This window comes from Chroicocephalus ridibundus, chromosome 13, assembly GCF_963924245.1.
Source record: "Chroicocephalus ridibundus chromosome 13, bChrRid1.1, whole genome shotgun sequence".
In the NCBI taxonomy this organism is placed as follows: domain Eukaryota; kingdom Metazoa; phylum Chordata; class Aves; order Charadriiformes; family Laridae; genus Chroicocephalus; species Chroicocephalus ridibundus.
This window is the reverse complement of record NC_086296.1, coordinates 14,543,253-14,558,634: the sequence shown is the minus strand read 5'-3', so window position 1 is coordinate 14,558,634 and position 15,382 is coordinate 14,543,253. Positions and strand designations below refer to the sequence as shown.

Genomic DNA, 15,382 nt, shown 5'->3' with positions numbered 1-15,382 from the left:
ACCAAATGTCGCCCTTCCTGTGATGGGGCCATGCTGCGAATACATGACCCAAGTACTTTAGACTGGGAGAACTGAGTCTTCCACAGTTTGGAAGGCTCCACTTGGGCTCTACCCCAAATTTTTAATGTATTCACTGCCAAAATGAAAAGATGCATCTAACTGAAATAAGCAGAGTTTAGTACTACTCCCCATTTTCATTAACAATCTTGATGGAACAGGGCAGTCTTATGAAATACGCAGTTGACACTAAACTGGGAAAGACTAAGCACACTGGAAAGGATTATAATCCAAACTCGTCTTGACAGACTGGAGAAATTGTCTGGAAAACAGGGGGGATTGAAGACAGTCCAGAAGAGAATAATAACATTTGGAATGAGCGATCTCTGAGAAAAGACTCAAAAAATGGGTGTTGTTCAGTCTACAGAGAAGACTGAGGGGAGATATGGAGACTTTGATGTGTAAAAGAAAAATAAAAGAATCTGGTCTTGCTCCAATCACAGTGGATATGGAGAGGTAAGAGACTTAAAAGGAGCAGATGCCTCATACCAGAAAGGCTATGCAAGTATCAGTGAAAACCACACAGTATTCAGAGAAGACCAGAATCTCAAGGAGCAGCATGAAAAGCCAGACTAGCTTTGGAAGTGTCTTTGAACTTCCAAAATAAGGAAAATCTGAAGAGCCTGCTCAGAGGTTGAACACAGACTGATCAAAGTCCCTGATATACCATCCATGGGCAAGTTTTATCATCTATTACTGACTGCCAGCAAGAAGGTACTGCAAGGAAGCTCAAGATTAAATACCTCTATCCCATTCACAGCTGCGCTGAACTCTACCCCTGACAGTGGAGCAATCTCCACTTCAGGCCTTGTATTATGGGGAGCTAGAGGCTACTGTTCCGACTAGTTACATTGGCAGAAAAATTCTCAGTAAATGCATCTCGAATAAATCTCCTAGCTCTACTCTGTGAGTTTAATTTGTGTTTCTCCAGCAGCTTGCTACTGTTAAGTGACAGCCATCTAGAAGTTCCTAAACTACAAGCTAGGCTTACAAGCAGAAACACTACTATAAGCCTATGGGGAGGAAGAGAATAACTTTGTTTCTAGCAAGTATTAAGTTTGCAATTAACTTGGTAAGAATTTGGTCAAAGTTAATGTGCCTATCAGAAAAATCTTACATCTTAAAGTCATCTGAAAAATAAGATGTGTAGCGTTGAGCTGGCCTGTAGAAGTAAGCTAGGTCATCAGGCTCAGGGCAAGAGCTCAGCTATGTGGTTACCAATTACAATTTCTATGGCATCCTGGGGTTCTCTTGGAGCTCACCCATCCCTGTTTGATCTTGCTTAATTTGTTACACCAGATCTCATCCTTGGTTGGCTTAATGGATACAGTGTAGAGAAGGGGATAAAAATAAATCCAGATCCATAGTGGTAGGTAACAGCAGTCTCAGATGTCAAGGGACAGTGAGACCGTCAACAACATCCTAAGACAAAAAGGGACCTAAAAAAAGTGAGAAATATTGCTATCCAGAAAAAGGTATTAAAAATGAAGCATCTGTGCTCTGAGTCATTATAGGCCCTTGACAGATGTGATTTTACCAGCCTCCCACTGTAGCTGCAAATAAGGACCCCTTCTCTTTCTTCTCTCCCGACAAGGATTAATGAGTACTTGGGATAGCTCTCAGACAAGCAAGCAAAGGCTGTGAACCTTTTCCAACACTGCAATTTATCTTGGGAAGACTATTCACATCACTTTTCCCTCCCTCCCCAGGCTGGATTATGCTCTGACCTAGCACATTAATCTCCCAAAATAAAATAATAATAATAGAGGAAGAAGGGGGGAAAAAAAAAAGGAGCTGGACAATTGCCAGAAATAAATTAATAACCATCTCGAATAGCCCTGCTGTGCAGGAACAAACTGCTCAACTCCCCTGCCACCCATGTCATTTGTAAGCAAAACTATTCCCAGTTTAGATATCCCTCTAAGTGCCCTGCCTGAGACTTTCAGCGATGAATGATAATATCTTCCATCTATATAGTGCCTTTCATCCCTTTAGCTGCCAGAAAGTTTCTTTACCAAATGCAAATAATACACACTGCTACATTTGCCACTGAAATGTAGACACTACTAAGTGGAGGAAGGAGCGCTCTGACAGATCTGTGCAAGTGAAAAAACATGAAGTATTTCAAGAGAAAGAATGTAGTGAGAAAGTTTCAGTAGTTAGGCCTAGTCTACATAGGATTTTATAAACATTTAAGTATGTTAACCACGTAGTTAAAATATTTCTTCACCCATGGTTAGAACTAGTGCTGTCTTTTGTGGCATCAGTAGCTTCAATTTAATACTGTTACTTCTTTGGCCCAAGTGGAAAGCCAAAGAGACAAGTACTCGCAATTTCCTTCCTTGCTTCAGAAATATCTATTTACAGAGATTACTCAGAAAATAAGACTTAGAACAAAGTCAACCAGAAAAGCAGTTATCTCACTGCTAATACCTATTCCTTCTTGAGCAATGCCTACCCCTCTCTCTCTGGACTTTAATTACTTGCTGGCATTACCAAACCCTTGCTCAGGTCTGCGATGGCTCAAAAACCAAAACTCACTACCCAGGTGACTTTCTGCCAAATTTTTATCAGAGATTTTATTTTTTTTTTCCATCCATATTTCATGCTGCAAACATGTCACAAAGGTATTACATTATCAAAGACAATCATCTGTATATCAAGAAGGAAAGAGACTCTTACCTTTGATTTGACAGCTAGGATGATCTTAGGCAGGGCAACAATTAGGCATTTCAATGCGATGGTGAGGTACTTCAGTACAAAGTCTGCGATCCCCACAATCCACATCAGGTCAAAGAAGTCCAGCCTCTCAAGGTTGGGTTTGAGAAATATGAGGCTGAAAGGCAGGATAACAAGGGTCAAATACCAATGAGGAGAACCTCACTTAAGCTTCTTGATACCAGCTGTATCCACTGCTAGCCAGAGAAAGCCTAGAAACTCCACTGAACTTCAGTGAAGTTCTCAAGGGCAACAGGAATAAGACATGCAAATTAGTCCCATGGTTCCTCTGGGCCTCTTGGCTTTGGCTGTTCTTGCCCATTTCTACTGAGGTCAGCAGGTTTGCCCACTGCCAGAACACAGGACCCAAACAGCAGTCTTGTGCATGTGAAACAAAGTGGTGACAAAGGAAGGACTGTATTAAACATGGCAGAAAGGTCAGAAATTCAGGTGCCTCATGCTCTCACAATAGCTCGCCCCTCTCTGAAGCAGACCAAGAGCTGAGCTGTGTTAATTAGCAACTCTTACCTGAACCAAAGATCCAAAAAGGTAGTGCCCTTTACATAATGTTATTGAATGGGCTGAACACTTGCCCTTTAAAGAAGGGAAGTCCAGGACAGCAGAACTTCATGTAGCAATGGGCAGGAGCTACTGACCTAAGCAGCAATGAGGACTGGACCCTGCTCAGACTGAAAAAACAGGACTCCTCTTCAGGATATTTACCTACTAAAGCTTCATGGTAGAAAGCAAAAACTTAACAAAAACAAAACAACAAAAAAAAAGGCAAAAGTAAAATAACCAACCCAGAATGAAAAGCCTGAACATGAATTTAAAATACTCACAACACTGGTACAGCACAACAGGTAAAATTATACCCTAAAAACAGAAACAGAATCAGAGACTTTACTACTATTCATGCACTAGAAACAAGCAAAAAGTAAATAAATCAGGAAATGAAAAATAAGCCAGAAAGAAACAAAACTGAAGCACCTACTTCTGATTTCACAGGCCTGCCTCATGAATAGTCACAGGTCCCCACACAGCAAGCCACAGATACCAAGCGTGACACCCGCAGGCACAGGGCTTTTCGGTGAAGCTGTTGCCCAGTCTGTTCACTGTTAATAAACCATGCCCTGAACAGCGTGTGTAGGCTGGCCTCAATTTGCTGAAACCCTTTTATTTCAGATGATCTATCCTTTATTTTAAACCTGTCGCATTCATGCTTTTAACCTTAACCTTCTTCTTGGGGACACACTGTTGCCCTGTTGTACAAACAAAGTTCTTAATCTGAAGCTCCTGAGTCTCTGGAGTTCTCAGCGCAAGGACATGGACCTGTTGGAACGGGTCCAGCAGAGGGCCACAAAGATGATCAGAGGGCTGGAGCCCCTCTGCTGTGAAGACAGGCTGAGAGAGCTGGGGGGGTTCAGCCTGGAGAAGAGAAGGCTCCGCGGAGACCTTGGAGCCCCTTCCAGTCCCTAAAGGGGCTCCAGGAAAGCTGGGGAGGGACTCTGGAGCAGGGAGGGGAGCCATGGGACAAGGGGGAACAGTTTTACACTGAGAAAGGTCAGATTTAGACGAGATGTGAGGAAGCAATTCTTGACTGTGAGGGCGGTGAGCCCCTGGCCCAGGTTGCCCAGAGAAGCTGTGGCTGCCCCATCCCTGGAGGGGTTCAAGGCCAGGTTGGACGGGGCTTGGAGCAACCTGGGCTGGTGGGAGGTGTCCCTGCCCAGGGCAGGGGGGTTGGAACTAGATGGTCTTTAAGGTCACTTCTAACCCGAACCATTCTGTGATTCTGTGACTAATGCTTTCACACCTTTATGCCCTACATGTTTCTTCTCTTCCATTCCCTCCCACAAGGCCTCTACAGAATATCCCATGGCTTGCCACCTCTCATTCGGACCCACACATACAAGCCTTCTCATCTCTCTCCTTTTCTAGAAGCATTTACCTATACAGCTTTCCCATGATCCAAATACATTTGGGGCAATAAATGACGGAAAAAACATACCCAAGAGCCATCTAGCCATAATCCAACAGATGCACGTTACACACATTGTGTTTTCAGTGTGAAGTTCTAAGTGCCCTTCAGTAGGAGAAATAACATTTTAATTGGGAAGATAATTCATACACTTTTAGCCACTAATATCAAAACTACTTTCTCAAGTAACCACGTTTGATATGGCTCCATTTCTTCCTATTTATTCTACTAACATTCCCTTGCTTAAGTTCTGTATCTTTGCTTCCTATCTGTCATTTAGTACTGAACCAAATCCACAGGTACTAACTTTTCTGTATTTGAGAACCGCTTCAGTCAGAATTTGAAAGTGGAGGCTATCTTAATTACCTCAGATCCAAATGCCTCTAAGCCCTGAGGACACTGAGGTAAAACGCTACTATTTCACCTCCGGTTTATCTCCTGTAGACTCCAAGCTTGACAGAGCGAAAAGAAAACATTACAGAAAGAGGAAAATCAGTGGGTCAATTTCTTATTTGCTTCCAACACCTGCTCTTTATGTTCCGCTGCTGGTCAAAATGGAAACTCAGAAGTCCCACTATAAAAAAGTATTCACCCTGCTTCAATACATAGGAAAATTGCAAATGTTTATGTTTCAAGCAGTAACACTGTAGTATATCATCACACCCTGGCCCATTTAGACCCCGGTTATGTCATTTATTGATCGGAGCATAGTCCACTGGTAGAAGCAATGCACACATTCTCTTCGTCCATTGAAAGGTATTACAAAGGTGTGACAAAGACGGCAGATACCTTAAGTATGCACACTTCCTCTCAAAGTGCGGGGAAAAGTGTGCAATTATCACCTGCTTCTATCATGTATAATGTAAATTTTGCCCACCTGTTGTACAGCTGCTGAGAGCTGAATGTGTAAAGCAAGTATAAGGTGTTTCCAGTGAGAAAGGCCAGGACCCAGAAGACAACCAACACTGATCTCTTCTCCTGTGCAAGAGAAAGAAACAATGATAAAATCAAAGTCTCAAGCATTGCACTGAGCTTTCAACTGCTGAAAAAATGCAAAACTAACACAGCGGACACAAATATGCAACTAAGTGTTCAGTAATTACTTTATTAACATTGGACTAAGACTCAAAAATAGGCTGCTAGGTAAAGACATATATAAACACAAGCAGAAATGGCTCTCACTCACCTAACCTTCACAAATAAAGTAACTTCAGAAAAATTACTCAAAATACACTGCTGAAAACGACTGCCTTACTTGCAGGACACAGTTTTCAAAGTTGGGATCTTTCTTGGGATACCTAAATTCTCCTAATATTTAAAATGCAGTTTGACAGGCAGATTAAAAAAAGTCAGTTCCATATATTGTACTGTAATTCTGAGTTGCCACCTCTCTGGAATGACCCTTCCTGAAAGAGGTATTTTATAAATAGATCCAAAGTCACTTACAAGAAGGCTTAGCTAAATCAAATATAACACAGCCCATCACTACATGCAGCAGATACTAATGTTATCTGAATGCATGGAGGTTCTAGAATGTGAATTTTTGATTGAAGAAATAATTAAAGGTCAAAAGAAGTGCAAATTTTGCATTTCAAAAGACAAGGAACATTACAGACAGAAGCTGGATGGCAGAAGACCTTGTCCTGGGTCTTGGCCCAGTGTAATTTTGGCAAGTAAATTTTACTCCTGGGAGGAAAAAAACAAACCCCAGCATTTTTCTTGTGAGCTGATTTATTAAGAAAACAGCTCTTCACCAGCCAGGGATGTTAGGGTGAGATTTAAGGCAGGCAGATTAAGGGGCACACTGCTGGAAAGACAGAGGTGCAAAGTGCAAGGCAACAGCAATCTATTACGTGATTGTGCAATTTATCTGTTCATTCAGCATTGTATCACATTTATTCCACAGCTTCTGGTAGATATAAGTATACACTTGGGCCACCCATGTAATTTTTACAATAAAACCCATTCTAGTCTTGTGCTTTTAGTGCTGTTGAAGTATTTTCCTGGCACTGAAGATCATAAGGCCTGAAAAGATCTCCTGGTTTCTTTATATTCTAAGCATATTATCTACAGAGCATGATGAAGATATTAATAAGCTATACATCTACAAATCCTTCAGCTGAACATCTCAAAACATAATCTAAATGCTAATCAATTAAATCTCATCATTAAGTAAGTAGTGAAATAGGTTTCAGCACCTCTGCTGTACTTAATGGGAAACTAAGGCACAAAGAAGTGCTTGAAGATGCGCTGCCAGTCTGTGGCAGAACCAGAAGCAGATTACATCTCCCTGATTTTCCCTCTCTTCATTTTACTATTGCACTTTTTCACAAAAGAGCAGGTTGGAAACTGTGGGAGAGCATCAATGGGGAAAAGCAGGAAAAGGAAGTGAGGATTACAGCACGGTACTCTTATTCTGACAGATCTGTATCCATATAATGGCATTCATCCCTACATTGCAAAAGAAGGTTCAACATAGACATTGTTTTGTATACAAAGAGCAACGTTGCTTGGGAACGTAAGAGAGTAAGATGTTGTATTCACCTTCAGAGCAACCTGTTCTCGGAGCGTTGAGTTGGCGTATGCGAATGTGCTGGCCATACCAATGCACACAGCAATCCCTGCGGGAAAAGACACTGTCAAAGTATATATGGCTGGGCAGGAGGATCTGCAGTCCCAAGCCATTTGTTATCGGCATTTTCAAGCTTAGAAAAAATTTTCCTGGGTGATATTCTGGATGCACTGAAAATTAAAATATATAGCCAACTAAAACAGGGCAGTCTGGACTCATATAAAGTTAAATTTTAAGTTAAATGAAAATGAAGCTACTGCAGTGAGCACTTGCCACCCAGCCCAATACCAACACTCTGTCCTAATGGCAGGTTCTGTGCTGACGCAGAACAGAAGCGCTGCAAGTTGTGGCTGCATTGTGCAAACAACTCAGCTACGTGACACTATTACAATAGTAGTTCATCAGCTTATGGAAGACAGGGCACACTATCCAAACCATACAGTATATCAGGTCCAAAGAGCGAGATGTTGCAGACGTGAATCAATACCTGGTTTTGGGAATACTGGCAGAGCTGTAAGTGGACTAAACTCAAGCATTACTGGCTTCCCTGGGATAATAAACTCAGCATACTACTCCCAGAATGAGTAAGGATCCTCAGACATGCCACACATGCAATTTTGTAATAAGAGAAGGATTAGATGAATAGGTTTTGCATGACCACTGAAGGGCTGAAAAACTCAGGTACCATTAAAGAAACCTGGATAGACATATTTTTAGGGCACTTTGAAGATCAGGACTGCAGTGTGTAACTGCTGATGCTCTTTAGCTTGATTTCACAACTACCCTCCTCCTAGCTATACAAGTGTCTCATCCCTCTGAGCCCTTCCGTGCTACATGGGGGTCTTTGCTAATCACTAATGGAAGCTCTCCCCATCTCTCCTCAAAAGAGGTCTGAGGGAGAAGCCTCGGCAACATCCTCAGCCCCTACAGAAATGTCAAGGAGAGATTAGGGAAAAGTACAGAACTGATCTCCCACAAGTCAGGACAGAAAACAGATAGGACTGACACAGATGAAAACAGCTTGGACTGAGAGTAGGATGAATTTATCAAATGCATTATCCCATGCATTTGAATACGTCCCCTTCATGCTAGACTACCTGTAGATACTGTCATGGGGATAAGCGTATCAGACACCACAGAACAATAAAGCTTCCTAACCACCCCCTAACCACTTACAATCCAAAAAGGATAGATGCTTACCAAGCTTATGCTGGAAACAAACTTTAGCGAGGAGGATCAAGATGAAGGGAAGTCCCTTCTGCAGCCAACCGATCACAGCTTTTAACTCTGAAAGAGCCGGGGCTGGCGTTCCAGCTTGTTCGTCACTGCCTTCCTCAGCATGCCCATGGCGGTCCCCTCCTGCCATGTGCAGTAGAGATGAACCCCGGTGATGGCCATGGTGGAAGTGATGGGACGACTGCCGGTGGTGAAATGGGGCTCCTTCTGTACGACTGGTCCCTTCCTCCCTCGGGGCTGGCATCTGAATGAATACTTCCCCACCTCCTGCTGAAGAGCCCAGAACCAAACCTGACTGGAACGGCGTGGCTGTGATGGTGCCTGACGGGATACCTGCCAGGCCTGAGAACAGCTGTTGTGGTGAGGAAGCTTCAGCCTTCAGACTTTCAAAAACTCCACTTTCATCCACGCTGGTTTCAGAACTGACTGTTTGGCTCCGGTTTCTGCAGTGGACGAAGATTAGAAAAAAGTGATTAAACAAAAATGAGTGCCACAGAACTTCTCAGCCTTTTAGCCCAGTCCTGACTGTAGTCATTTAAGAGTTCCTCAACCACTATCAGAATGCATAAGTCTCTAGATGACAGATGCTTTTCCCTCTATTTGCTGTTGGAAAGTCACAGTTGCAGAATTAGAGGCCAGTAACCAAACTGCTAAGATAAAATCAGAGTACTTCTAAAGAACTGATCAAAATGCACCAGTTCTTTCATCTAAAGAACAGGGTTCCCAAATACCCCCTTTACTTTACCTCCGATACCAAATTCAACATCTTCTATAACGATTTTAATATTTAAAGAAAAACATACAAAACTTTACACAGCACAACCAAGACAGGTCACATTATATGCAAATTATCAAGCTAACTCGAAGAAATGACCTACCCCCAAATTCTTCTGTCGTTATTTAGGGATAACCTAGGGATTATTTAGGGATGATCTACCTGCCTACTGATGAATAACACAAAAAAGAGACAGAGTCAATTGGGGAAGAGAAGCGCTGAGAGCTGCTTGTGTGTCCCTGACACAACAAATATTACAAGTGAAGGATGTGCTCATGGGTCAAGAGAAATTGTTTTATTTTGATATTCTTGGAAAATTGGATATGGTTGTACCCAAATTACTGGGCACTGGACAGAATTAGATCTGGCCCTGATTCTTTCCTGAGCTCGTTGGATTATAGCCAGATTCCAAAAAGAAAGTCTTAAATATCTTCATCCTAATACCAAAAGAAAATAGGCTTTCTTCACCTGTACTCAGTACTGTGGTACTGAAATGAATGCATGGAAAGTTTAGATGACAGGGTACAGGTAACAGGCAGAACAATCATTAGGCAGAAAATGCCTGGCAGAGAGCAAATACCTCCCTAACTTGCAAAAGGAGAGTAAAGAATAAATAAAGCTCAGCAAGAGGCAAAGCCCACAAATAAGGCACGTTGCAGAGCTTCAGTCTCTCTTGATTTTAATCCTTGGAGATCTCTAACTTTAGAAATAGTGGTCACAAGCTGAGACAGCACTTGCAGGCACATACAGGGCCCTTAACCCTCTCTCTCCCATGGGTTCAAAATCCTCACCAGGCATCTTACAGGGCACAGAGCACTGCCTTTCATCTCACCCTGGAGATAGCTTCAAACCCCTCTGGGCATACCTTCCCACTAAGTAAACTCCTAATAAGGCTTTTTATAGCTACACCCCATTCCCAATGTCTCTCCACAGGCTCCAGCAAGGAATTAAGTCAACAAGAAATTGCACACCTCTTTTTGGTTCAAAATACTCATCAACCAGATCTTCAGTTTTACACCTAGCATTACAATTCAGGGATGTGTACACAAGACAGGGACATAATGTGACAGTACTTATGTCTGGGAATGTAACAAACAAATTGGGTGGAACCCAGCGTTAAAGACACATGTATTGTTTGGAACAATACTACCAGGATACACGACTATGCTTTCAGCAGGAAGGAATTAATCAGGGACATACTTAAAAATAAATAAACAAGGACGAAATTCCAAGTCTGCTGCAGAAGTGAAGACCAGTGGCAACAACATTTCATTTTACAGTTAGAAATCCCTCAGTCTATGTTACTGACAAAATGTATTTACCTTGTTAAAAAACAGAAGCATTTGTAAAAACCAATCGACATTACCCTGCTTATCTTCTGCACTCAATAATAGACACTTATTCTGAATATATTGTAACCATTCAAACAGATCCTAAAGTGCCTTACAAGTTTGTAGAGTCAGAGAGCTCTACACTGCAGATGAGAGGGCCCATACACCATCTTCTGTGCCTCTCAAGCTCCAGGCTTGCCTGCTGGTAACAAACCCACAGACTGCACTGAGGCTTGGGCAGCATCATGCAGAAGTTGTTGAAGGTGCCTTTCTTTTCCCCTGAAATTAGGAATGGTACCACGCTAGAAGTGGTCATGACATCAAGCTGCACCTCTGCCTGCAAAACTAAGAAATACTTAGCGACTGCTTGTGATCACGATCTTTCACTTACAATCGCAGCTCAGAGCAATGAAAATCCTTAGTTCCATCTTTGTCTTAGAGTAATTAGATTAGTTTCTTCTTTAGAGAGAAAAAAAAAAAAAGTCAAGCTCTAGCCCTGGGAAAGCACAAGGGAACATTTAGTACCAGAACAACAACAGTGGTAAGCCTCCCTTGCTGATGTTATAATTACAGAAATGAATTAGAGGTATTCTTCTGTATATTCACACACATGAAGCTAGATACAGATTCTGGGACGACGTGAAGGGCCACCCAAAATCTTTATAAAATACTAAGTCATATTAGTTGGGAGCTTCAGACGAGCAGACGTTTTAAACACCTTCATAACAGAAGTATAAATAGCCTCTGTTCATGCAGAGCAATCCTTTCCGATTGATAGCGCTCAGGAGCCCCACAGGACTGTGCCATGAATCGCTCTTCTAGAGCTCCAAAATGTCCTGCCTATGCAAAGCCAACTGTTTCCATGTGTGCCATACTGGATCATGAAACCTGAAACACTCTAGCTGGTAGTAGTCAATAACGGACAGGAAGAAGAAAAGTAAATCCATCTTTAAACTCTCTAAACTTGAGCAGAAAACTTGGCCACACTACATGCACAGGAAGTATACGTCTTTCTCAATTTTGAGATTTCATCTGCTAAAACACACCATACACTTAAGTAAGAATATTTTCCTCTGGAGGGGAAAATGAAGGAAAAAAAAAGGAAAAAGATTTACCTTTCAGGAGGAACGTTGTCAGTGTTGCTGCTATGCCGTCTCTGCATTTTCCTCAAAACCTTAAAACACAACACGCTCAACATTAACGTCGTAGGTCAACAATTCACAGTGTGACTACTAACAAAGGCCCACAGAGTCAGAGGGTTGTGAAACCCATCCAGCTAGAGACATGGCTGGCATAAATCATTTGCTTCTCTGAAAGCAAATCACCTCAGGATTGCATTTGGTTCTTAGTACACTTGTAAAGAAACAACTTTCAACAGGCAAATGGAAGCGCACACAGACAGATCTCCAAGCAGGGCAGGCACTAGTCAGATCCCCTTTTGCAGTATGTGGCAGTCACAAGGAGCGTACAGCTGTGTGGTGACATGTTCTGATAAAGATCTTGAGGACAACTAACAGAGCAGCTCTCGACGCGACACGTGAATCGACATATGCTCTCTGGAAATGAAATCCCTTCTTCCTCTTCTGAAGAAACTTGCTTTGTAAGGCAAAACTGAGAGGGAGGAAAAAAAGAAAATGTATAAGCATTTTGAATGAAAAAATACAACCAATTAATGACAATATTCTTTTAAATAAGTAACCCATTCCTTTTAAACCACAAAAATGCCATTAGCAGACTCTGCACAATGGTCATAAATAATATGCACATATGCAGAAGATCACATGTTCCTGCTCCACTCATTCGGGAATTGTCTGCATAAGTAAGATCCAGAATGGGAAATGGCTTTGAAACCCTATTAACTTCAGGAATTTTTTCTAGAACAAGGAGAGAAGTTCTTTATTTAGTTATCTAAATCTCTGCCCTCAAGCGTCTTAATTTTAAGGGAACAGCCTCAAACACATCATACCTTTTAAAAATAAAGTTAATTCAAAAGCAAAGACCACAGAACCATCATCATCAAGGCAAGCACAGAGTACCTGGCAAATAGTTTTACACTGGTTAATGTTATATTTGTTATACAAAACCCAAGGAATGGGCTATTTTTGCAAGTGATTTGTCCAGGTTCACACATGCTTTTCATAGAAGATTTAGAGAGACACTCTGTGTACTCAGCGTTAGACTACAATAGCTACTGAATAAAATGTAAAAGGCTGTAAATACTCTTGACTATTGAAAGTTATAACATTATTGATAACATTTCAAATGGTATGAATACATGTAAATAAATGTGGAGCTCTGTATCTGTATCCTGTACAGGCACAATGGTTCTGAGAACATTTCCTACCTATCTGTAAGCAGAGGAATGGAAGCTGAGAAGTAGCAAATCTGGAATATTTTTTTTCCCCTATACTTTCACCTTTTCATTCATACTCTTTACTTTCAGTGACCCACTAACCCATGCAAAATTGCATTCAATACAAATTTTATGGGCTTTATGCCCAAATTGTGCAGTTCTCGGTGCATAAACAGAAAGTTGTGTTTACCACGTGCACCTGCAGTAACAGTACATGTAGTTTGCTCAGTCCTGAAGATAAGTTACAGAACAGTGAAAGAAGAAAGGGTATTTCAGTTAAATCACACAGGGAACTGTACTGAATTTCCAAAGGGATGAAACAAACCCAAATATTTACATTTACAAAAAAGAGAAAGACTCTTGGTTTATAACATCCAGTCTTGAAGAACGCCATTGAGTGGGCGGAACTGAGACAACACTGGATTTGAGTCACCACTGACAGAGAACACGGAGGTTTTAAAATGAGATGCCAACTTTGGACATCCCCTTGACAGTTAATATAAATACACACATATCTATGTAAATAAAATTTGGCATAACCACATAAGGAAGGGAAAACACAGCTTTCAACAGATTTTATGGAGAGGATGCAGGAAGACATTACGAGTACCAGAAATCTAATTCTAACCAGTTTTCTGACACTCTAACACTCTCTTAACTACAAATTTTGATCTTGTAACTCCCAGCAGTTTTTTAATCTCTAGCTATACATTTCAATTTGTGTTGTGCTTTCAGGGCCAAAATTTGTTTTAAAAGGATCTGTAAGTTTTAAACAGTAAAAAATACATACTAAAGATTTTTTTTTCCAAATTTTTTAAAGCCGCATTTGTAGTAACAACACTTAGTACTCCAGGAATCTTTTATGCTTTCCCTGCAGTAAATGTTGTTTAATCCTAACCGGACAGTATCTCTGTTGACTTAATATATAATATTAACCTCTTTTTAACCAAAACAGTAATTAAGGTGTGATGAAAAGGCCAAGACAGGCTGACCCACGCAGGCAGAGCTGTCCTACCTGTGAACAGCTTTGGGGTCACTGCTAATAAAGAAATCTGCCCGTCTTCCCATGCTACAAGCTGAGAGCTAGAGTCGGTGTGGAGGTAACTCTGAAGCTTGGAAAGTGCTTCACTCTCTTCTAGACTATTCTAATGACTGTCATTAGATTGCAATCTAGACTGTAATGTGGGGTGAAACCACATTCCAAAATGACACGCAGCTCTATGGGGACTCCCTTTTTCCTCTGGCATCAGCCAGGAAGGGGACAGTGACATGAATGCAAAGTACTGCAGATGCAGGACGTTGTGAGATGTAATCACCTGTTCTGCCCAGAGTCCTACAGATTTAATATCAGACAGAATTTAAATGGGCTTTGCTCCAAAAGGCACTCAGCTTCAATACTGATTGGTCTTGCCTCTTCCAGATTAAGGGTTTTCATCTTGCAACACTTGGACATTTTTTAACAGTACCTGAACAACAGGTTTAACCAGAGGTGCAAGGTGCCACGGTGGGAGAGAGGGAAGCTCAAGAGGGTGCAGACATCTCATACAAGGAGTCCTTCAGATAATCCAAGATGGTCCAAATTTCAAACTCATCACAGGTCCTCCAAGCTGGATTACTGTAAGGCACCTGGATCACAGTGCTCAAACTGGCGCATCTGTAAGAAGCACATGTACAGAGTCATTTTCACGAGAGCACTGTGAGTTTCACCTCTCCATCTCCTTGGGGAAGACAGAGAGGAGCAGGAACGCTTAGTGCTTCAACCCCAGTATGTGTGCACAGCCCCACACAGTCTTTTTGCTCTGGGACTGGCACCTGCAGCCCTGCTCATTGCACAGGCAATCCCCTGGGTGCCTGCTGGGCTGTACTTTGCCGTCATGGTGTATACACACAGACACGTGTGTGTGTGATAAATAAATATATACATAAATGTATTTACATATACAGGCATATGTATACAGATATATATCTATAAATACAGTTATATACATACATATACATACACACACTGAGAGACAGAAACGAGGCCTTTTCTCCCACAGTTAGGTGGGGGAAGGAGATTCACAGAATCACAGAATGTGTTGGGTCAGAAGGGACCTTTAAAGGCCATCTAGTCCAACCCCCTGCAGTGAGCAGGGACATCTTCCACTAGGATCAGGTCGCTCAGAGCCTCATCAAGCCTGGCCTTGAACGTCTCCAGGGACGGGGCCTCCACCACCTCTCTGGGCACCCTGGGCCAGTGTTTCACCACCCTCAGTGTAAAGAGGCCAAAAGCCCCAGCGGGGGTGGGAGCTAGCCGGCTGTAGGGAGCACCAAGCCCGGCTTGGCTTGGCCCGGCCCAGCCCGTCCCGACGGCCGCGGCCCC

General features: G+C 42.1%; 1 protein-coding gene across 5 annotated transcripts in view; it reads right to left on the bottom strand.

Moving 5' to 3' along the window:
• Positions 1–15,382, bottom strand: part of RNFT2 (ring finger protein, transmembrane 2) — a 39,796-nt gene that overhangs the window by 24,266 nt on the left and 148 nt on the right. For 3 of the 5 annotated variants that reach the window (XM_063351531.1, XM_063351528.1, XM_063351532.1), the window contains exons 2-7: positions 14,487–14,674; positions 11,783–12,278; positions 8,526–9,004; positions 7,298–7,374; positions 5,631–5,731; positions 2,740–2,893 (exon numbers count right to left, since the gene is read on the bottom strand). In XM_063351531.1, coding sequence (XP_063207601.1) covers positions 2,740–2,893; positions 5,631–5,731; positions 7,298–7,374; positions 8,526–9,004; positions 11,783–11,865 — 894 coding nt within the window. In that variant the 5' untranslated portion in view covers positions 11,866–12,278; positions 14,487–14,674. Of the gene's footprint in view, positions 1–2,739; positions 2,894–5,630; positions 5,732–7,297; positions 7,375–8,525; positions 9,005–11,782; positions 12,279–14,486; positions 14,675–15,020; positions 15,380–15,382 lie in introns of those variants that run through there. The other 2 variants (XM_063351529.1, XM_063351530.1) reach the window with 2 other exon arrangements.